The sequence below is a fragment of the Hemicordylus capensis genome, chromosome 2 (genome assembly GCF_027244095.1).
Source record: "Hemicordylus capensis ecotype Gifberg chromosome 2, rHemCap1.1.pri, whole genome shotgun sequence".
NCBI lineage: Eukaryota > Metazoa > Chordata > Lepidosauria > Squamata > Cordylidae > Hemicordylus > Hemicordylus capensis.
In genome coordinates this window covers 174,352,218-174,373,612 of record NC_069658.1, presented here as the reverse complement: position 1 = coordinate 174,373,612, position 21,395 = coordinate 174,352,218, and the positions used below count along the sequence as shown (strand labels likewise).

The 21,395-nt window shown below is 46.5% G+C and overlaps 2 protein-coding genes across 9 annotated transcripts in view; one reads left to right on the top strand and one right to left on the bottom strand.

Annotated features, from left to right (window-relative positions):
• Positions 1 to 4,911: 4,911 nt before the first annotated feature.
• The window catches only part of CCDC159 (coiled-coil domain containing 159), a 22,979-nt gene continuing 6,495 nt past the window's right edge, over positions 4,912 to 21,395 (bottom strand). For 2 of the 7 annotated variants that reach the window (XM_053301662.1, XM_053301667.1), the window contains 10 exons: positions 20,890 to 20,926; positions 15,096 to 15,172; positions 13,502 to 13,583; positions 11,540 to 11,711; positions 11,095 to 11,162; positions 9,458 to 9,534; positions 8,113 to 8,201; positions 5,751 to 5,830; positions 5,167 to 5,267; positions 4,912 to 5,005 (listed from right to left, as the gene is read on the bottom strand). In XM_053301662.1, coding sequence (XP_053157637.1) covers positions 5,167 to 5,267; positions 5,751 to 5,830; positions 8,113 to 8,201; positions 9,458 to 9,534; positions 11,095 to 11,162; positions 11,540 to 11,711; positions 13,502 to 13,583; positions 15,096 to 15,172; positions 20,890 to 20,926 — 783 coding nt within the window. In that variant the 3' untranslated portion in view covers positions 4,912 to 5,005. Of the gene's footprint in view, positions 5,006 to 5,154; positions 5,268 to 5,750; positions 5,831 to 8,112; positions 8,202 to 9,457; positions 9,535 to 11,094; positions 11,163 to 11,539; positions 11,712 to 13,501; positions 13,584 to 15,095; positions 15,173 to 20,889; positions 20,927 to 21,395 lie in introns of all 7 variants that reach the window. The other 5 variants (XM_053301666.1, XM_053301668.1, XM_053301663.1 and 2 more) reach the window with 4 other exon arrangements.
• The window catches only part of TMEM205 (transmembrane protein 205), a 20,144-nt gene continuing 15,402 nt past the window's right edge, over positions 16,654 to 21,395 (top strand). The window contains exon 1 of one of the 2 annotated variants that reach the window (XM_053301672.1): positions 16,654 to 16,780. In XM_053301672.1, coding sequence (XP_053157647.1) covers positions 16,767 to 16,780 — 14 coding nt within the window. In that variant the 5' untranslated portion in view covers positions 16,654 to 16,766. The remainder of the gene's footprint in view (positions 16,781 to 21,395) is intronic. The other variant, XM_053301671.1, reaches the window with a different exon arrangement.

Here is a 21,395-nt window from a genome sequence, read left to right as displayed (position 1 = left end):
CTCTATCTCTTGTGGTAGACCATCTGCCATATGCAGGCAGAGGGTCCACGGTTTAATCCAGCTCTGGCTGGAAACTTTGGAGGGCTGATGCAAGCAGCTGGTGTCCAGAGTGCGGTGAACACACAGCATGCACTATGTGGGAAGAGGGATTTTTATTGATCTCCCTTCCCTTTGTAGCGGACTGTGACTGCTGAAAATATGTCCCTGAGGGCTGCGTGAAAAATCAAATATACCCCTCAGGTTTCATACCTGGTACAGAGCAAGTAGGAAAGAGAGGTTGTAAGGTGACTGATGGTCAAAGAAAAAGAGGCAAGCAAAGGAGAAAAAGCAGGAGAGAAAACAGACATTTGGTTCAAGTAAAAGACTGAATAAAATAGGCCAGACAGGCTTCCAGTGAGAAACAGTGGACAGACAAGAAGGAAAAGGTGACAAGAGCAAAGGCTGAGCTATATAGTGGAAGATTGTCAGGGTATAATTGATCCTGGAGGCCAGAAGAATGCTTGTCTTGCTTCTCTTCACCCATTTTAGAGGAGTCTTATGTTGCCATGCAGGAGCTGCCCAGCAAATAAATGCACAAACCTCCCAAGACTTAAGAGAAAAAACTAAGACAAGTTCACATAAGTCTGTACAGTATGTGTTGTGTGCATATGTGCCACTTATAACTATGTCACAACAAATATTGAGCCTATGATATTTGCAAAATCACATTTTGTTACACGTACACAGATGGGATGAGGATGTCGCTGAGTGGCGGAGAATCTGCTTTGCATGTAGAAAGTCCCAGAGGCTCTTCACACGATCAGTGTGAAGAGCCATAAGGGGGTTTGCGGGGAGAGCGGGATTAGCCCACGCGCCCCGCAGACGATCAAAAGGCTTAGCCCATCACGGAGCTGTCGAGGGCCATGCGACCCCTGGAAGTTCTGTGATGCCCCACGCAAGCGCATGGGGCATCCTGGAGAAACCCCTGAGCCCGGCAGGCTGCTTGCAGCCTCCCAGTCAGGGGTCTACTCATGTGTTGCCATGCTGCACTGTGCAGCAACACACGAGCAAAAAGATTAGGTTAACGGAGCGTCCGCTCTAAGGGGAGAGGTATTCAGCGAGGTTTGCTGCGGGAGCCGGTTGTAGCACACGATTGCCCCAAAGCGGACTAGGCTCCCTTAGCCCGCTTTTGGCGATTGTGAGAATAGCCTCCGAGGTTCAGTCCCTGGCATCTCCAGGTGGGGCTAGGAAAGAATCCTGCCTGAAACCCTGGAGAGATATTGGCAGTCGGTGTTGATCATGCTGAGCTAGATGGGCCAGTGGTCTGGCTCTATACTTTAATCCGCTACGTGCTCAGATACAATGCAGCTTCCTAAGTTCCTAAGGTGCTGATTTTTTTAAAAAGCGGGGCTTTAAAAGGGTTTTGGTTTTTTTTTAAGGGGGGCAATCACAGGGACCATTATTGTACCTTGGGGACAAATTCAATGTTTTCAGATCAAAAGTATCATGATTTGATTATTGTAAAAATGCAACATTTCTAAGGTAGAAGCATAGCCTTGAGGGAAGGTTAGAAGATTATCAGTAATATATGGAGGAAAATATACTTTTAGAGTACAATAATAAATGGAAAGATACTAAATGGTATCTAGAAATTCAGGAACAAATCACCAAGATCATTCCAGAACAATTTCCAACCTGCTTTGAAGTGACCTGGGTGCATTCTTTACAGAGTAGGGGGCAGCGGGTGCCAAAAGAAATATGCAGAATAGATTTCATGGTTGCTAATTTTGGAAACATTGTGGGGAGAGGGGGCAGTGGAAGTATGAAAAATGACCAAAGAGAAGAAGAATCAAACCATGACTTAAGTAGAGCAGAAAATTCCTCCTTGAAGCAGAAATAATGTCTCAAAAGGTTAAAAAATATGTTCTAGTGTTATTTGGGGAAGGTAGATTCCAGTCCATAGCTCACCCGTTATTATGGGTATAGGTCACTTTATGGTAGGGGATCAAGTTGACTGGGTGTCAGGATATTATGAAATATACTTGAAGGCCAGGGGAATTCCAGCCGGATTGCCAAGTCTGTCCCAATAAACGTTCCAAAAATTAAAATATGACGTGTAGCTGATTAACTGTAGCTGAGGACAGGAAAAGAAAAATACTCTGTTTAAGAGATGCTAATGAGGAATCTGATTCTGGACCAAGAAAAGAATTGGCCCCCAAAGAACACAATAAAGACGAAGATGCTGACAATAACTCAGCAAGTGATATCAAGGTGGTGCCATTTCAGATTTCAATGGGGCAGGGGAGAGATTTTAGTGAGTAGAGGGGAATGAGATTCAAAGGTCTGTCCTTGGATACATTCAATATTAAATTTATCAAAATAAGTAGTCATCCCAGTCCATCAATGGAGAGATCCATGCACATAAATAGTAGGCTTGTGCGAGGCTTTGGCTGAAGCCGAATATTCTGCACAAGCCTCCTGGCACAGCATGGAGGTGATCATTTCCCTGGTCATCTCCACACAGGGGTCACATTTCCCAGCACCAGTGGTGCTCTTAAGAGAAAACAGAGCCTTGTCAGGCCTCAGCAATGTCTGGGAAACACACAGCACCCCATGGAGGTGACCAGCGGAACTATTGTCTCTGCACAGTACCAGAAGGAATGTATGGAATAGTCAGCTTCAGCCAAAGCTTCACATGGGTCTAATAAAAAAGCCTTATGTGCATGTTGTGGATGCTTCTCCCCATCTGCATTGCGGTGCTCATCAAAGCCCTATTGAACTAGCCAGATGCAGTATTTGATGAAAAGGCACACATTCATCTGCACATGTAGCCACCAGGTGTTACACAGGGCCATTGTGTTTTTGTGACTATTTGCTCATTGGTTTCTTACCGGATCTATAACAATGGGATCTACACAGAATAAATGGAAGTGTGTGTGTGTGCGCACGTGCAGACACGTGCGCCTTTGGCATACATGGCTAATGTATAGGATGATTTAACTGAAAGTTATCAGGCCCATAAGTAGCCACATTGTGGAAGTGATCTGATGGTTTTGCCTGAGGAATAATCATATGTAGCCTGAGACATGGAGGACAAGTGGCTGGAACAAGAAGAACGTTATCATCCAGTTGTACACAAGTACCAGTTGCAGGGAAGAAACAGCAGGAGAGGGGTCATGCCTTCATCTCTTGTTTGTGGGCTTCCCAGAGGTGGGCCACACTGTGAGAAACAGGATGCTGGATGAGATAGGCCTTGGGCCTGATGCAGCAAGGCTTTTTTTATGTTCTTATCTTAAACAGCAATTCAGCCATGGGAAACTGTTGAATATATATGGATCCACAGAACCAACAACCAATCAGGCTTCCCTGAGTCAGCAGTTTGGCTTTCTTTCTTGTGATCTCCTACACCTGCGTGAGTCCCACTGAGCCTGTCTCTTGATACGTCGTCTCAATACAGGGGAAATCCCAGGCTCTTCCTCATCAGAAACCAAGTCTGGCAGCTGCTGAGAATCTTCAGCTCCAGAGTCTGGTTTCTCTGCCAATTCTTGTTGCTGTGGCTCACTAGCAGGCGAGTCCTCTTGCTCTGATTCTTCTGATTCTGAAGTCTGAGCCATGACAAAACCCGAAATGCTCTGTTTAGGGTTTCCTGTGGCTGTCCCGACTGCTGGAGTCCTGTTGTAGGGTCTTCTCATCCACTGAACTGTTCCCATCATCACGCAAGTGGGGAACATATGAATTTGGAGTCATGACAGTCTGGTCTTTGATCATTCCTATTTAGTTGTAGTGACCACCCTCCCGTCCCACTAAAGAGGAAGTGAACCTCGTCTTCACTGACAGGCTGGTGAACTCCAGTGCAGCTAATCAATACACTAGGTGGGTGGGACCTGGAGAGAGGTTGCTGGGAATTCTGTGTGGAAAGACTTAGTGAGGGGCAATGGAGTTTGCTCCCTCATGGTCGAAGCCAGCATGGAGGTTTCTCTCAAGGAATAACTCTGTAGATCCTTAATAGAAAGGATTGCAGGAAGCTTGATTCTCCTTAGGAATTGGGTGAGTTCAAGGAAAAGGGAATCTGGCATCAAGAACAGTTAGTCAGATTCCGCATTAGAAACTTATATTTCTTTGGTGTTTATATGCTTTTGCATATGCTTTTGCATATATGCTTTTGCACATTCCTGATACTGTTCTTTTATTGTTTACCTGTAACATAATTAAAATAAGAAACACTAGCCTACACCCATCCTACCTAGGGTGTTTCAAAAGACTCTATAAACATTTAAGCGGGCCTAAGACAAGCTCTGTAGTTGCCAGAAGTCAACACCAACTCGACGGCACACTTCACAAAAACCTATTTGTGTAATCTACAAAGTAGTCTAAGAAAGCAAGAAAGCCTCAGACAGAAGCAGTCTGTAGTAATTGAATAAAACTGGTTTTTTAATTTTTACAAGCCTCTCAGAGTTGGTTTTTAACTCAGGAAAAAGGGGGCCCAGTTTTCTCACCATGTATAAGTTTACACGTGGAAGGTGGTTTTTTTATTTTATTTGCCCCGTACCCAGTTATGGAGGGACCTTGGATTACAGCACTGAATCCACTGGTCCAGTTCTCTGCAAGTTTTAGGGTGCTTGGTGGCAGCATTTTTAACCTACTGTTATTACAGAATAGTTTTAGGAGAAGCCTAGCCAGGCAGCTCAGCAGGGAAGATTCAGCATTTTATTTCCCTCACGTGAGCTTGCTCTGAGACAAAGGCTTTAATCCACTACAGAAGTTCACATCACACTTTCACAGTGGAGGTTATGTTTAATGGATCGATAAGGCATGAGTAGGCAGACTTTGGGACCCTATAACAGAACAAGTCCAAGACTGAACTACTATATGATTCCAGCTGCCCTATTACAAGGAAGAAGAGGGAGTCAATGATGACCCGAACAAGCATCATGCAAGCAGTTCAGTTTAATTTCATCTGCATTGTCTATAATTCAGCTTGAAAGGAAAGCCACAGTTTTTCTCCCAGATCTTGAGTCTTCTATATCTGAGAAGAGAATGGCTGGTTTCAATTAGTTTGCCTGGCAGTCTTGGGTGGAGGGCTGGTTGCTCACACTCTCCAACAGGATGCCATTCCTGTTGGAGAGTGGAGAATATCGCAAGGGAAGGTGGCCAGGGAGGGAGATGGGGCATCACCTGGAGGCTCACCTATGAGCTGTGCTCCGAGCTACTGCGATGCTGATTTAGGGCCGAGTCGGAGAAAAAGGAGCCGGCCGAACTGGGCTTCCGATGGTGGCGGCTCATATGGCCTGTAAAAGAAAACAGACTAATCTCCCCTGAAGTCCTAAGTCACACATGGTCAAGTCTCTCTCACTCCCCAACCCTAGATAGGGCCATAGCTCAGTGGTGGAGCATCTGCTCTGCATGCAGAATGTCCCAGGTTCAATCCTGGCATCTCCACTGCAGGGTTGGGAAAGACTCCTGCCTGAAATCTTGGAGAGCTGCATTGAGCTATGTGGCTCAATAGTCTGATAAAGCTGCTTCCTATGTTCTAGTGCCCTTGACTAAGCAAAGCCTCTGTAGCTGAGTGTTTCCCCCCACTCCTTCCAGCAATTGATTCACACCAGCTGGAGATTTAATCTGAAGAACACAATAGATCTCACCATGCACAAAACAGTATGCCCCTCCATTGAGAAGGCATAGAGTAGGGTACATCTGCATAGCCCAACGTGGTCCATGCTTACCTTCTTCCTAGTCAAAGGGGGATTCTCAGGCTTGCCTTCACCACTCACCTTTCATCCTCGGAGCTTTTCTCTTGTCACTCCAAATGTTGCAGGTGGTGATGGAGTTGCGCAGGGTGTTGACAGCTGACCTGTATGGGAGGGAGATACAAGGAGCTTATGAGATTTCCTAATTTTGTGGATCTAAAAAAAGTTATCTCTGCTGAGAGAAAAAGAGTAGAGACACAACCTCTTCCTTGCCCTTTGGTTATACAGTTAACATGGACATACAGTTCATTATCCAATCAATAGTATATAAAGCAGTCTTCCTGGCTCTCTAACTTAAGTGTTGAGATAAGGACAATGATTCCCTATTAGAGCCTGAATGGATGGACCAAGAGATCTGTGAATGGCGAGACCAAATGGCTATGGAAAATGCAAACACCTAAGAAAGCTAATGCACTCTTGAGCTGCATTAACAGAGGCAATCAGAAGTCCAGATCATAAGTAGTGATCTCTCCACTCAGTTGTGCAGAGAGAATAGTAAGAGCTGTTCAACAGTGGAGCAGTCTGCCGCACATAATGGTGGGCTCTTCTTTGCTGGACAGAACCGGAGCAGCCATCTGTCAGGGATGCTGTAGCCAATTCCTGCTCTGAGCAAGTGGTTGGACTAGGAGACTTTCCAAGGTCCCTTCCAACTCTAAAAAGCTGATTCTATAGGAAGCTAATTATCCAGAGTTATTCCATCTTGCTTAGTGTTGTCTACACTAACTGGAAGTGGCCCTCCAAAGTCTCAGAGAGGGGTCCTTCCCAGATCCACCTGGAGATGTCAAGGATTGAACCTGGGACTTTCTGCATTCTGCAAGCCTGTTATACAGCCTAAAATGCTGCTTCTGATCTCTCAAATCATTTGACCTTCTGTTTAAACTCTCTGTTCCAGGACTGCTTCTCTCATTACCAAGTAATAAACAGAGAACCACACTTGTGCATGGAGATCAGGAGTTTAGGTATGGGAGAGGGAGCCCGTGTTCATCCCTCTCTCTGGCGTCCTCCCAGAGTGTGGGAGATAATGAGGAAAATAGGGAGGGGTGGAGCTGGGGGCCCATGTTCTTTGAACCCTTTTGCTCAATTATAGCTACGCCCCTGATGGAGATGTTCCTTTTGTAATGCAAGTACCGTCACACATCAATATGTGCACCTGGCAGGTAACCTGTCCTTTCACTTTCAGAGCTGTGCAAGGCATTGGTCAAGAATGCACCAGTCTTTATGCTCAAGTTTGAATCTGCACATATGACACTGTGATGGAAGGAACAGTCCTGATGAACAGAATTTTCTGGTGTAGGAAGTTCATGCCCCAAACGCTACATGTTCTACTGGCACCTTAACAAAATGCAACAAGGTGTCTGGCACTATTGAGTAAAAGAGCCTCTTCCTACTGCCTAACCTTGCACATCAGAAAGAAAAACTGCCCAAGTTACTGAAGGAGCTGAAAAATCTTTCCGATAAAAATGTTTATCTGAAAAATCAAGAGCACTGGAGAATGCATAGGAGGAGTCCACCCACAGGCAGCTTCAGAAAAGAGGGTTCTGTGCCTCAGGAAGCTCAGCAAGGATGCAAAGTGTCTGCTAGCAAGACTCTGCAAGGAGACACTCATGTGGTGCCAGGAGATGGTTTATGCACATGTGCGACCAGAGAGCACCAGGTTCTAAGCTTGCATTCAAGGCAGCACATTGCTAGCTTTCATAGCCTGAAAAAACATGGTCAATTTCTTATAAACTTGCATGATGCAGGTCCACCAAAGGTTGCTTCTGCACAGCCTCTGTGTAGATCAGAAAGTGGTCTCTCAACCCCTGATAACGGGGCAAAGAGGCACCTTTTAACGTGGTGATTCTCTTTATTGAGCAGGGGGAGAGTAACTGGCCCTATCCACCCCCAGCATAGTACCTCCAGTGACTGTTGTCTGTGTCTGTCTTATGTTTCCTTTTAGATTGTGAGCCCTTTGGGGACAGGGATCCATCTTATTTATTTGTTATTTCTCTGTGTAAACTGCCCTGAGCCATTTTTGGAAGGGCGGTATAGACATTAATTGAATGAATGAATGAATGAATGAAAGCTGCACAGCTGCAATGCTTGGTGGATTCTCCTCTTGAAACCTATGGTGGGGGAGCAGAAAGCAGCTTACTAGCAGGTTGTACTGCCGATTGTCCCAGTCTCTCCCCCTCTATCCTCTTCCCGGCCCAGTTTCCCAGCTGTGCAAGATGCTACGCATCCTAATTCTCCATCTTTCCATTCAAACAGAGGGTCCCAACCTCAAGTCCCCAGTAGTTGTGGGATTACAACTCACATCATCCCCTGACACAGTGGGGACCCAAAGCTTGGAACCACTCCAGGCAACCCACAGCACCACAAAACAGCCAGAAGCATCTGATCTTACCAGATGTCATTCAGCTCTTCAGTCATCGGCTTGTTGTCCACAGATTCTGATGTGCTGCCTGGGACTCGGCCCTTCAGCTGGGCCAGGAACTAGATAGATAGAGAGATACACTTTATTACGATCGTAGCTCAGACTGACCAGGAACTAGGAACAAGAGGCAGGGCCACCAAGGAGCAGCTGTTTGTTGGTGGTCTGGGTGCTGCCCTGCGGGGAGTGGGATGAATGGCTCAGGCTGCATTGGCACTTACAGAGAGCCATGGGTTGGTTGTATATCTACTGCACAGCAGGGCACAAGTGATCTGTGGGATCTACATACACAAATAGACTTCTCCTTCTCCATGACTGTATTTAACTCCAAGGATGCAGGGACAATATTAGTGGGCTGCCCTTCCCATAGGCAAGACCCTTGCTCTTTCTGGCTCTGCTTTCACTGAAGACCGTGCTACCTCTCTGTGCAGCCCCCTCCTTGTCACAACTGTGACTCTGAGGTAAGCCTAGTGGGGGTGATCTCTCCTCCAAGGCCACTTTAGAAACCCAGGAAGCTGCCATATACCGAGTCAGACCATTGGTCTATCTAGCTCAGTATTGTCTTCACAGACTGGCAGCGGCTTCTCCAAGGTTGCAGGCAGGAATCTCTCTCAGCCCTATCTTGGAGATGCTGCCAGGTAGGGAACTTGAAACCTTCTGCTCTTCCCAGAGTGGCTTCATCCCCTGAGGGGAATATCTTGCAGTGCTCACACATCAAGTCTCCCATTCATATGCATCCAGGGTGGACCCTGCTTAGCTAAGGAGACAAGTCATGCTTGCTACCACAAGACCAGCTCTCGTCTCCACCTTCTTCGATTCCCTGGAACTATGCTTGCATTGGGCAACAGAGAACAAGCTCCTTCCTGCACCTCCCCAGCCACCCGTTCCTCTTTCTTTGCAGCCCTTCCTGTCCCAAGGCTGAGGGTGGATAATAAATGCAACTGTCTGTTTAGACTGTAAGCCTGTGGGCAAAGTCTTGGCATTGCTACCATTACCTTGCACGTCATTACCTTGGCTCCTTCCCCGCTGTTTGATATTAGGCACCAGCCAGTCTACGCTGGTCATGACCAAGTCCCACTGAAATTAATGGGACTAAAGACTGACTAGTCCAGATTTTACCCATTCTTAGTGACATCTGACAACCACCATGTTGAGGAGGAAATACTAATTCTCATTTTACGGCTGAAGGAGCTGGGCCTTTGGTTTTAACCCAGACCACACACTTAACTATGGACTGACAGCAGCTCCTTGAAAAAGCCTCTAAAAGCAAGGTCCCGGCTCCAGGCCTCTGGCACTCAGAAAGAGCAGAGCCACTCACCTTGGTGCACTTCATCTGGTTATCCTGCATCTTCCGGATGCTAACCAGGTTCCTAGTGATGTCTACCTCCTGGTCTTCTAGGAAAAGAGCCCGAACACACACACACCTCGTTAGCTGCTGCCACCGCAGCTTCTGACCTCCCCTTTTCTCACTTCAGCCCAGATGCAACACAGCAGGGCGCCTGGCATGGGCACACTGATCTTGTGTAGCTAGGCCCTGAGAAGAGAACTGTACCCTCCTCCCCAGCACTGACCCACCACCTGGAGACTGGATTCTCTCCGGGTCTTAAGGTTACTGGGGCCTGATGTGGAAATAATCCTAGGCTTGCTGTCTAGGACAGGGATTCTCAACGTTGGGTCCCCAGATGTTTTTGGACTTCAACTCCCATAATTCCCAGCCCCAGTGGCCTTTGGTTGGGGATTATGGGAGTTGAAGTCCAAAAACATCTGGGGACCCAACGTAGAGAATCTCTGGTCTAGGAGATAAGGAGTGGTGGAGGGTGTGGGGAGGAGGGACATGGGGACTCATGGAACAGTCAGTGCAGCCCTAATCTGTTGGGGTGTGCAGCCGGGACAAGCAGGCGCTCACATTTCCGAATCTGCCTCTTCCCCAGCTTTTCATCAGCACACACAAATGCATGCACACACCTGTTCCAAGATCAGTTCTTTGTCCCTTGTCAATGCAAGTGACCAACATCACCCCCTCAGCCACACAACTTGCCTCTTCTCTTGGAAACAGAAGAGCAATATCAGGGGACACATTTACAAATGGAGGCCATCAAAAAGAAAGAAGGAAGACAGGTGTACCTGATACTTCATTCGCTTACTCCCCTACACCCAATTATTGTATGAGAAAACAGAAGGATTTGTGCTCTCCAAACCATGACAATACCAGCTTAGCATCCTCCTTTATAAGAGAACTGACAGTTTCGTTAATGAAGGGAATGAGATTCAGTGTTTTGGGGCTTGAATTTTAGCCTGGACACTGGTCTTATTCTCCCAGTGAAACACGGTTAGAAAGAACTCTCAGAAAAGGAATAAATCACTGAAAAAAATGCACTCACTGTTGCCAATATTAAATCTAACTGATGGAGGGAGAATAATGGTATACCACTGAAGATGAGAAGCAATAGTGTTGAGCTAAAGAGGAAACCTTCCTAATTAATAAGAGCAGTTCAGCAAGAAAACAAGCTGTATCAGGAAGCCGGGGAATCTGTTTCCTCTGGAGTTTACAGATAAGATTGGGCAGTTACACACGCTTTAGGTGTAGAAAATATCCAGCTTTAAGTGTTGGGCTAGGTGGCTGCAAATCTACTATACAGGTGGAGGGGGGGAAAGAATGTGGAACAGACATCCATGAACCATTACCCTTGTCCAATGCAGGGCAAACACCTTTCCTGTTTATTTCCCTGAGGGTATAGCCAGGTGATCAAGCAGGCTGTCTTAAATGCCTGTCAAGAGGAGTTAAGTTTGCTCTCCATCCAGCCTGTGGGGAGATGGCGGAGGATCTAATGCAGAGAAGGAGGTTTGGGGTGCCATGGCCATAATGAATGGGGGGCAGGGAGGAAGAGAATATTTCTGGATAAGAATCCAGCAGAAGTTGGGAAGTGGGGTGCAAATGATGTAACAGTCACATACTCAGTTTCTGATGGATGCGCCGCAGTTCGCCCTGCACTGCTTCCAGCTCCTCCCAAAGGAACTTCTTGCTGTCAAGGGGAATTGGAGAAGCAAGCAAAGGGAAGCTTCAGAAGACACAGTACTGTACTGGAGATTCACCCCAAAGCAGAATCAACTTTTAGGCTGAGCAACAATGTTCTTCAGGCTCAGCACTCTGTCACCGACCTCTTCGATCAGTCCCCTCACCATTGTTTCCGTCACAAGTACAAGAGACAGAGACTTGAGCCGAGTGACTTTGGAGACCCAGCTCGGCCAAGAATGGAGATCTTGGGCAAGCTCCCCCCACACCCTCTGCCCCCGAGGGAACAGCTTCCTCTGATCTCTGAAGTTGTATTAAGAGCAGTAAAGCCATGCTCCAATTTTCAGCCCCTTCCCTCTGCCCCCATCACTCTTCCTTTTGTCTCACCTCTCCAGGACCTCTTGAGACAGGTTCTCCATTGAGCTTTCCTTCTGGATCATGGAACCCTGCAAACCTTCCACCTCTTTGGTCATGGCTCTCCAAACCTCCTGGATCTTCTTCTGCATCAGACCCTCAAGCATCTCCCCATGAGCTAAGCGGCTGGCAAACTGGACCTTCTCTAGACAGGAAGAGAGCGATGCGGCTCTGCTGAGCATGGGTCACCCACAGCACCAATGAAGATGTAAGCACTAAATAGTTCACATTGATCCCAGAAGCGGAGTGGGCATTGGCCACATACTTGATTGTCCCATGCCAATGTGAAATGTAGTATCAAGAACAGATTTTAGCATGCTAAGATTCTGCTCCCTCATCTCAAAATACGCTTGAAAGTGTCTGGAGCATGCTAGGGGAGCCAAGCAAAGAGTGTTTTGGAGCTCTGGAAAGTTCCTTGTCCCTCTCCTATGGCTACTAGAAATAGAACTCCTCTCCAAAGGCATAAGGACTAGAAACCCATTCATTCGAAAATGAAGATGCCGGATCTTAAATACTAAATTCTGCACTCAGTACTAAATGAAGAACAGAATGATTATGCAGAGTGAGTAATTTTGGCCTTTCTTGGTGCAGGATTCCAGTTTCACTTTTAACAGAGTTCACATGATCTGATAAGGGTGGTTTGTTGACATGATTAATAACTGTATGCACTCAAATATCTGATTCATTAGCACACAGAAATAGGGAACAGTAATCATGTTTTGCAGTTCATCGCAACAGACATTACACACAGTTGCTGTCCTACAACAGACTGTGCTTATCATGACAGACTTGAGATCCCTGCCAAGATCCTTCTAATGGGATACAGCCATTCACCTCATTTTTGCTGCTAAAATTGATTTGTACTAATGTGCTCCTCTGTGTGCCTAGAGCTCCAAGGACAGACAATAGGATTTTTTTCAGAGCTGAAGACAGTTTGGAAGAGTGTGGACATTCCTGGGCTGTCCTTAGAGACCCCTGGAGGGGTGTGCGGCCCGGGGCAAATCAGCCAGTGTGGGGCCCCCTTCCAGTTAATTCTAATGGGGGTTAAAGGAGTGGGGCCCGGGGTGGTCGCCCTGCTTGCCATGCCCCAAGGACAGCCCTGGGACACTCGTCCTACTTAAAGAAACCTGTGTGGACACTGTGGGAAATTAGGCCTCTCTCTCCAACCTCTTTCAACTTTTTTTTTAAAAAAACATTGGTTAAAAACAATGCCCATCACCAACCTTACTGTGGGTTTTCATCAAGGACCCTTCAGTTGCTGCTGCTGCTGCTTCCCCATCTGGTCTTTCTCTTCAAGCCAGACACTACTTTAACATGCTTGGCCCCACTTTATTTTCCTTAATAGCAGCCATGAAGAGAGGGGGCAATCCAGAGGGGGGACTACAGAATGCGAGGAGAGGGCCATGGTGCCGATGGGAGCTTTTCTGCTGGGTTTAAAGGGGAGCCATGTATGGGGGCCCGAACTAGACTGAGACCATGGCAGGCTCAAAAGAAGGGTGAATGGCACTCTCACCACATTGTGATGCTGATCTAGATTGCAAGGAGGAGGTCTGCAGTTGCCATTTAGCCCAGAAAAACACAGCACATCAGGACCAAGAACTCAAGTAACTTAAAGCACAGGTTGGCCCCCTGAGGCACATCCAACAGGGACTGCAGGGAGGCAGCCTCTACCTTGCGCAACAGCACACAGTCGGTTCTCTCAAAACCAAATTCTGGAGATCCTGGATTTGGTCCACCTGGCTGCTGAGCGATGGAGCCAAAGGGCTTTGCCTCTCTGCAGCTGGGAACCCCAGCTGTTGTCTAAATGGTCCTCCTTTGGAGCAGTCAGTCTCCCATTACAGTAGGGACTGAACTGACCTCATTCTGTAATGCTGCAAGCAGCAGTAAAGCCAAGTGCGACCTAGGCCATGGCTGTCTCATCCTCATGCTCCTCACCTTCCAGCTGCTTGATCCTACCCTGCTGCTGATTGCTCTCCTGCTCCAGCAAAGTGATGGAGTGGCTCAGTGCCTGAAAAGCCTAGCACAAAGATAGGGCACAGATAGGGTTAATGGGCACATCTCCTGCCTTCTGGGGGGGTGGGGGAAGAACAGGGGCTGCAGGCTAGAAGGCAGCTTGGGATAACTGGCAGGGACACACTGGGTGTTCTTGGGCCCCGGCTTCAGGCCCCACTGCTCTTCTTCCTTCCATGCCTGTTTGTAGCTATTTGGGGAGCATCCATTGCTCCCTTTGAATGGTAAAGCCAGCCAAATCTGAATGGGGCAAGGACCGCAAGGCCCAGCAACCAGCTAATGCAACAGGACCACCTAGGGGAGAACTTTAACACAAAGTTAGAAAGCTGCAGAAAAGAGCAACCCAAATTACCAAGGGCTGAAACCCCTTCTCGACAAGGAAATGCTAAAGCAGCGGTGGCCAACCTGAGGCTCTCTTGCTATTGGTGGACTACAACTTGTGTCATTCCAGATTACAATATTGCAGCTGGGGGTGATGGGAGTTGCAGTCCAACAAGTAGTCGGACTCATCAAGTAGATGATTCCACAGGTAGTTCAACGGAAGCTGAATCCAAGCAAGATGGAGGTGATCATGCGGTATGGGGTGGGGGTGGGGCATAACTGGGAGAACAGGATAGAATATCCTGTTCTGGATGGGGTTACCCTCCCTCAGAAAGAACAGGTACATAGTTTGAGAGCGCTCTTGGATCCAAGAGCATTTTTTATCAGCTTTGACTGATACAACAGCTCTGCCTGTTCCTTGAAGAGAATGGCTTCGACACAGTAGTGCATCAGCTGGTAACCTCTAGGTTGGACTACTGCAAAGCGCTCTACGTAGGGCTGCCTTTGTACATAGTCCAAAAGCTTCTGTTAGTCTGAAAAAGGCCCTGGGCCATTTTTGGAAGGGCAGTATATAAATCAATCATCCAATCAATCAAATAAATAAAGTCAGACTTCAGTAAGACTGCTGCATGGTCTCTAGTGTAGCTCAAAGGGACCATATCGCACCTGTTCTTAAAGAGATGCACTGCATGTCAGTATGTTTCCAGGCAAAATATAAAGTGCTGGTCATTCTCTGTAAAGCTGGATCAGCTGAGGCCCAGGTTAACCGAGGGAGTGCCCATCTTTGCAAGATCCCCACCACTCATTAAGATAATCAGAAGTCCGTCTCTGGGTGCCACCAGTTCGTCTGGTGGCAACTTCAGATTGGGCCTTGTCAGTAGCTGCCCCTAGACTGTGAAATGCACTCCCCATGGGTATAAAAGGGTTATTGTCCCTGAAGGCTTTCATGAGAGTCAAAATGACCCACTCCTCTTCAGCCTGGCTTTTAATAATAGTTAAATGGCTTAAAATGAGTTTTGAAAATGTTTTTATTTTTGACCGAGTTATTTGTAGATGGGCAGTACATAAATGAAACAAACAAATAAAATAAAACACCTGGTGAGTCTCAGGTTGGCCACCCTGGGCTAAAGCATCGTTCAGGTGTACCTGGCTAACCTACAGGTATCCTAACTCTGCCTCCACCCCTCATCATATTTACCTTGGTTTGGGCCTGGAGCTGAGCTTTGATGAACTCCAGTTCATTTTTCAGGATCACCTGAGTTTCTGGGATCAGCCCTGTGGAAGAAGCACAGCAGCTGTGAGTGAGCAATGCCAGATCTGGGACTTCACTGAGGTGCTGCAGAAGAGACAGTGCTAGTTCAGGCAAAATGGGAAACCATGGTTTCCTGCTGCACATAGATCTTCTAACTTTCCTGACTCTGCATGTTTCCTAGCTGGCTGCCTCTCAGCACCCTGGTTTGTTTAAACCATGGCTCATGCAAGGGCAGGGACTAAAGTTTAATCTTTGCTTACAAACTAAGATGTGAAACCAACTTCAAAATCTGGTTTGCCATCCTGGATTGTAGGCCACAGTTCCTGGCTCTGCATGAGCTGCAAAGCTGTGGCTGAAGCAAACCAGGATGTTGATGATGAGTGCAAGCAAGAGGTAAAGTAGGTGGGGGTGGGAAGAAGCATGCAGATTCCAGAAGCCATCTAGTGGGAAACCATAGTTTCTGGTTACATCGGAACTAGCCCACAGGAACTGGTTGCAGGGATGGTTCCCAGTTAAAGCAAACTCAGTACCTACCATCTTCCAACGAGGAGACTTCCAGTGCAGGGGATGTACCACATACCAGCCAATGAAGGCTCCTCATTTGGGGCAGAGGGGGCATTGCCCCCAATCCTTGCCAGCCTCACATTCTTGCAAGTCATGCATTCTCTTACCAAACATACCATCTCTTCCTCTCTGTCTTTCTCTCTCTGGGCCAGTTCAGACAACATATGGAACCACGGGTCCAGTGGATTTGTGGTTCCACACCCCACCTCCCCCCAGTCTGAGTCCAGACCTATTGCAGTCTCGTTCACTGCAGTCAAAGAGACTGCAGAGAGGCAGGGGAGCTGGTTGTGCAGGCTTCCTTCTGTCCTGAAGGGCAACCCAGGCAGCCAATAGGAGCCAGAGTGAGGGAAGAGCATCCTCCCTCAACTCCAGTTTGAAGGAAGCCTAACTGCAAACTCTGGATCAGACATAATGGAGACACTGCCGAAATGCAGTTATTGGTAGCCTAACTCACTACAATTTCAAATCCCAGTTCAAATGTACAAGTTTGGGAACCGGAGGCGAAGGGACCTCCGGTTTCCCATTACGTGTGACTGCAGCCTCTGTGTCTCTCTTGCTTGAATGTTGCTCTTGCATTTCCACTACTTGCCAGTAGATGGCCCTGTCTGCTGGTCATTTTTCTAAATTCCTTTGTAAAGCCATTTCCTCCCTCTTAAGGTGTTCTGTGGGATCCAGTTGCCCCCAAATGAAGTAATTACCATACTTAGTCACTATCTAAATTGCATATTAAGTGCCCCAGCACCAATCAGAATCTGCCTTTCTTTCCTACACCCCCCCCCCGCCAATGGTGGACAGGGGCTAGCGCTGTCCCCAGCCAATGAGAAGTCAGAATAGCTTACAGGCACTTATTCTGTCCAATAGCCAGCAAACAAGGCCAGCTGGGTAATTAATTTTCCAGGGTCCTGAGGTTAACAGAACCTAAGGGGTATACTCGTGGGTCAAATGGGCCGTAACCCAAAATTTGGCTTTTAAAAAGCCAATCTGGCACTAGGCAGGCTGAGCAGACTCTCTTGAGATCTGTGTGCAAAATGGGAGCACTCTATCTGCAAACAAATGGAGTTCAGAAGGTAGGCGCCCTGGCTACTTTTCTCCACCCTTCCCTTCTCCAGCCCTTTTCTCTTCACTCAGCATCCCAACAAAGTCCTCAGGAGGAATTGGATTTCTCCAACATCTGTTTGGAGATTTTCTTCATTTCTAAAAAATGCTACTTGCAAATCTTGGCAACATTCAGAGGTCTAGGGGATGAGGGGGCAAGTGGGGGATAATGGTGGGCTGGCATGGCTTCTGGGTAGTTCTTTTACTAACAAGCAAGCAGGTGTTCCCCCCCACCCCCCGCCTTCCCTCTTGTTCTGGGACTTTAAGCAAAGCCTCTTGCTAGCTCCCTTAGCCTCTCACCTCCCTTGAAGGTGAAGGAGAGGGAGGGAGTTATAGCTTCCAAATAAAACAAGGCATTTTAGCTGAAATTAGTAACGGAACCATTTTAGATTTATCCTGTTTCAAATGTGTGTGTCTAATGCAGTAGTATTTGTTTATTTGCCTTCCCCTTCATGGGCAACAGCTTAGAAACCAGGCCAGTCCAAAATAGTCAAGTAGGTCCACCACTCTATAGGTCTTATGCCAGTTTTTGTTTGCTGTTGGTTGGTTATTTTGTGGTTTACCTTTTGGGGAGGGGTGGAGTGGTTGTAGTATTGGAAGGAGAGGTCTTCAGTGTAAGTTCTTTGGACAGGTCTGTAATGTATATAGTTTATTTTTCAAATCTGACAAAGGATTATCTCAAGTACAGATGACTTTAGTAGAGAATGCTTTCTGCTACATAGAACCTCTATGTAGTTTATTCTACATAGTTTATTCCAATTCTACATAGTTTATTCCAAGTAAAGCCTTAATGAACTCGTTGGGGGTTACTCCTAAGTAACTGCCGTGTGCATAGGATTGCAGCCCAGGCACATATTCCAGAAAGGTTTATATTGTAGGAGAAATAAGGCTTGCTTCTTTTTTAATTGACATATGCACACAGAGCACATGCTTGTGAGAAGAAAGGAAACTAGTGGGCTCTGTGTGTGGCCAAACACACTGTGGTATTTTCAAGCTGTGTGAAACGTGTATGCAGATGCTACCTGCTAAGAGGTACTCAAGACTCCCACCTCCCACCTTTAGTTGATCTTCTTAGCCCAGTCCTGCATGGGGTAAGAAGGAGAGAGCTAAGACTGCAAGGAGGGGGAGAAATAATAATAATAATAATAATAATAATAATAAATTCAATTTCTATACCGCCCTTCCAAAAATGGCTCAGGGCGGTTTACAAAGAGAAATAAAACAAATAAGAAATGGAGGCCATGCTGATAGAAGACGGGATGGAGCTACTGAAGAGAAGAAGTAGCATGGGGACTTGAGAGAGAGAGAGGGCATTGCTACTTTCCACATGGACACCTAATGGCAGGATTCCTTTATTCACAGCCAACCAAGGGGTGAATTTAGCACTAAATTAGCACTAAATAACCATCTGCCAAGTGCTAGTGTGAATGATGGAGATTTTGGTTGAGACAAGGAAACAGCTTTACAGATGGAGTAAACCATGGGCTGGTTCTTTCTAACTTAGGGTTGGACCTGCCTACTATTAGCCCTGTCTATGGTTACCTCGGGCTCGCCCCCAGCTCAGCCCCAGGAGGCAGCAGCTGCCACTGATTATCAACCATCAGTTATAAGCTTCTAGAGTCATGAAGGGTTTTCCATTTCTGCATGTGATTTGTGGGCATCTCCACCCACTCTCACTCTCCAAGACTTCTTCAGCAGCTGGTTTGGCAGATACTTTGCCCACTAGCCAGACTCCATAGTATAAGAACATTATTTAGACCCTTTCAGTACTTGAAGTTCCTATCCAAAATTTTACCTTGTATTAGGCACAGTACCCGTTATTCTTAATGCTCAACAGGAAGCTGGTTTTTTTGGTTGTTGTTTTTTTGCAGTGGGGAAGAAAGCGAGGGGAGGGTTATATGGAACTGAGTGAAGAACTACACTATGTTTGTTGTTTGTTTTATTATCGCTACTCATTTTGGAAATATCATTCCACTATTACTTTTTTTAAAGAATGTGTGCACTACAACAAACTTCCCCCACCCATGCTATTAATGAAGGGTGCCTCCCCACCTGCATGCCATGTGATGGGAAGGACATGCACGCTCACAGCACCACGCACACAAGCTTATCCCATGGAGTAAAAAGAAAGGGACCCAAGGCTGAGATTTGAGGAATGGCAACATGTCGTGGAGAAGAGGAAGAGTGAGAGTCATTTACACAGAACCTGAAGGCACTGTGAGAAAGAGATGACAGGAACAGAGAAAGAATTAAAAAATCCTAGAGAAAAAAGACAGGAGATGTATTGGCAATTGTCAGGATAAGTCTGGGTTGAGGCTGAGAGCCACAAACTCTTTATGCAGATGCCCCATGTGGCAGATGGCTGAACTGCAACAGCCTCATCTGAACACAGAGCTCTCAGGCCCTGAACTGACCCAACTCAGCTAGGCTAGCTGTTTGAGCAGGGGTGTACCTAGGGTAGGGCAGGCAGGGCATGTGCCCCGGGTGCCACTTGAAGGGGGCACCATTTTTAAAAATTTTTAAAAATGGCCACCAAAAACAAAATGGCCACTGCACATGCTCAAATGGCCTCTGTGAGGCCCTAGGCCATGCCAGGCCTCGCAGAGGCCATTTGAGCATGTGCGGTGGCCACTTTGTTTTCAGCAGCCATTTTTTAAAAACAAAATTTATTTTAAAAATTGGCCATCACACAAGCTCAAATGGTCCCTGCGAGGCCCTAGAGGCCAGCGGGGGGAGGGAGAGCCTTTTCAGACCCCCTCATGGCCTTTAGGAAGCCCCCTGAATGGGCTACAGGTAATTTATATATATATATATATATATATATATATATATATATATATATATATATATATATATAAAATATAAGTCACTGTACACATATTCAGATTGGCACTATGTACAGAGAATTAGGGCTTGTGAATACTGAGCTAAAGCTTATGAGCTAGGATTGTATTCATTTGCTCTTACTTTGCTTCTTGTGATAAGTGAGTTAAATGTGATGTCTTAATAATATGGCTATTAATGGTGACTTTGTCTTTGAATCAGTGTGAAATCCTTAGTATTAAGGCCCACTGGGAGTTTCTTGCTCTCTTTCTCTCATTTTAACTGTCATTCTGAAAAACTAGAATATATTCCAAGCAATTTACACAATTTACTCTGCATATCCTTTAATTATTTTCAGAGTATCTGGGAAAAGTCAAATTCTCCATTTATTTTTAAAGCTTATGTAATAGTGATGCTCCAATGCATAGTAGAGAATTAGACAGGCACTTCTGTTTAGTTTTCCAAGTACACTTCCACATAGTATTTGGGTATTTCATGAGCCCCACGATACTGAAATTTGTAGTTTTCCAGCATTTTTTGGTCTGGCTACATCCACTGCTAAATATTTTTTTAAATATTAAAAGATTAACGAGCTTGACGTGTATTTTCCAGCTGATATTATGGTAAAGTTATCTGAAAGATAGGTGTCAGATGTTTGGACAGGGGGTGCACTTTCAGTGCTTGCCCTAGGTGCTATTTTCTCTAGATACGCCTCTGTGTTGGAGCCTTTCTAAATAGGAAAGGTATAAAGGCTTCCTGTTGGGATTAAGGCCTTGCTTCACTATCAAGATCTTTCTGGTATGTAGTGTTCTGCATTTCCCAGTTTTCTGCTGGACTCAGACTCCCCCTCCTTGCAGGCCTTGGTTTCAACTCTTGGCTTGCTTCCTGGCCCTGGTTCCCAATCTGGGCTTTTACTCCAGTTTTGTTTCCTGATCCTGGTTTGTCTGCTCAGTCCTTCTTGTCCCAGATTTTGCACTATCTCACTGGTGGCTGCCCATAGCCAGATTCTGACAATGCCTTAGCCCCAGACCTGCTAAATTCATGCTAAGTTGAGGCAGAGACTGAAGATCATGGAGATCTTGGTTTGTGGGGCAGCTGAAGAAGGAAATGCCAAAACAGAAAATATGGGGCCAGCTGTTCTCTTGTTTCCCTTACGTTCTTCCTAACCACTCACATGGGCAGCACACTAGGGCTCACCATAGTCATCCCAAACACCAACCAACTACTACTCTGCAAGGTTAGAAAGAAGAGAACTTACCAGGTGGCTTTGCAATAGCCATCTCCAGCTGGGTCTGCTGCATAAAAAGAAAAGCACAGGATTCCTGTCAGTTTTGCTTCAGAGGACTAGTTATTTCTCTTAGGTCTTGGGACACACAGGCCTATAACAACTCCTCAGAACCCAGCAGAGATGGCCTGGCACATAAGGGAAGTAGACGGACACCCTAGATCAGGGTTTTTTATCCTTGGGCCCCCAGATGTTGTTGGACTACAACTCCCATCATCCTCAGCCACAAAGGCCATGTCTGGGGATGATAGGAATTGTAGTCCAACAACATCTGGGGGCCCAAGGTTAAGAAACTCTGCCCTAGATGATGGATTCTCTCTGCCAGCAGACCCGTGGAAACATTTCCCTCTCTCATGTGTTAGAATTCCAGAAGCCACCTAGCCTGCCCATTCAACCCAACTCTAAGGCAGGGAGTCTAAGAGAAGTGACCCTGGCATTTCAAGTCATAGTGGCTTCAAGGCCACAAGGCAAACTGGATA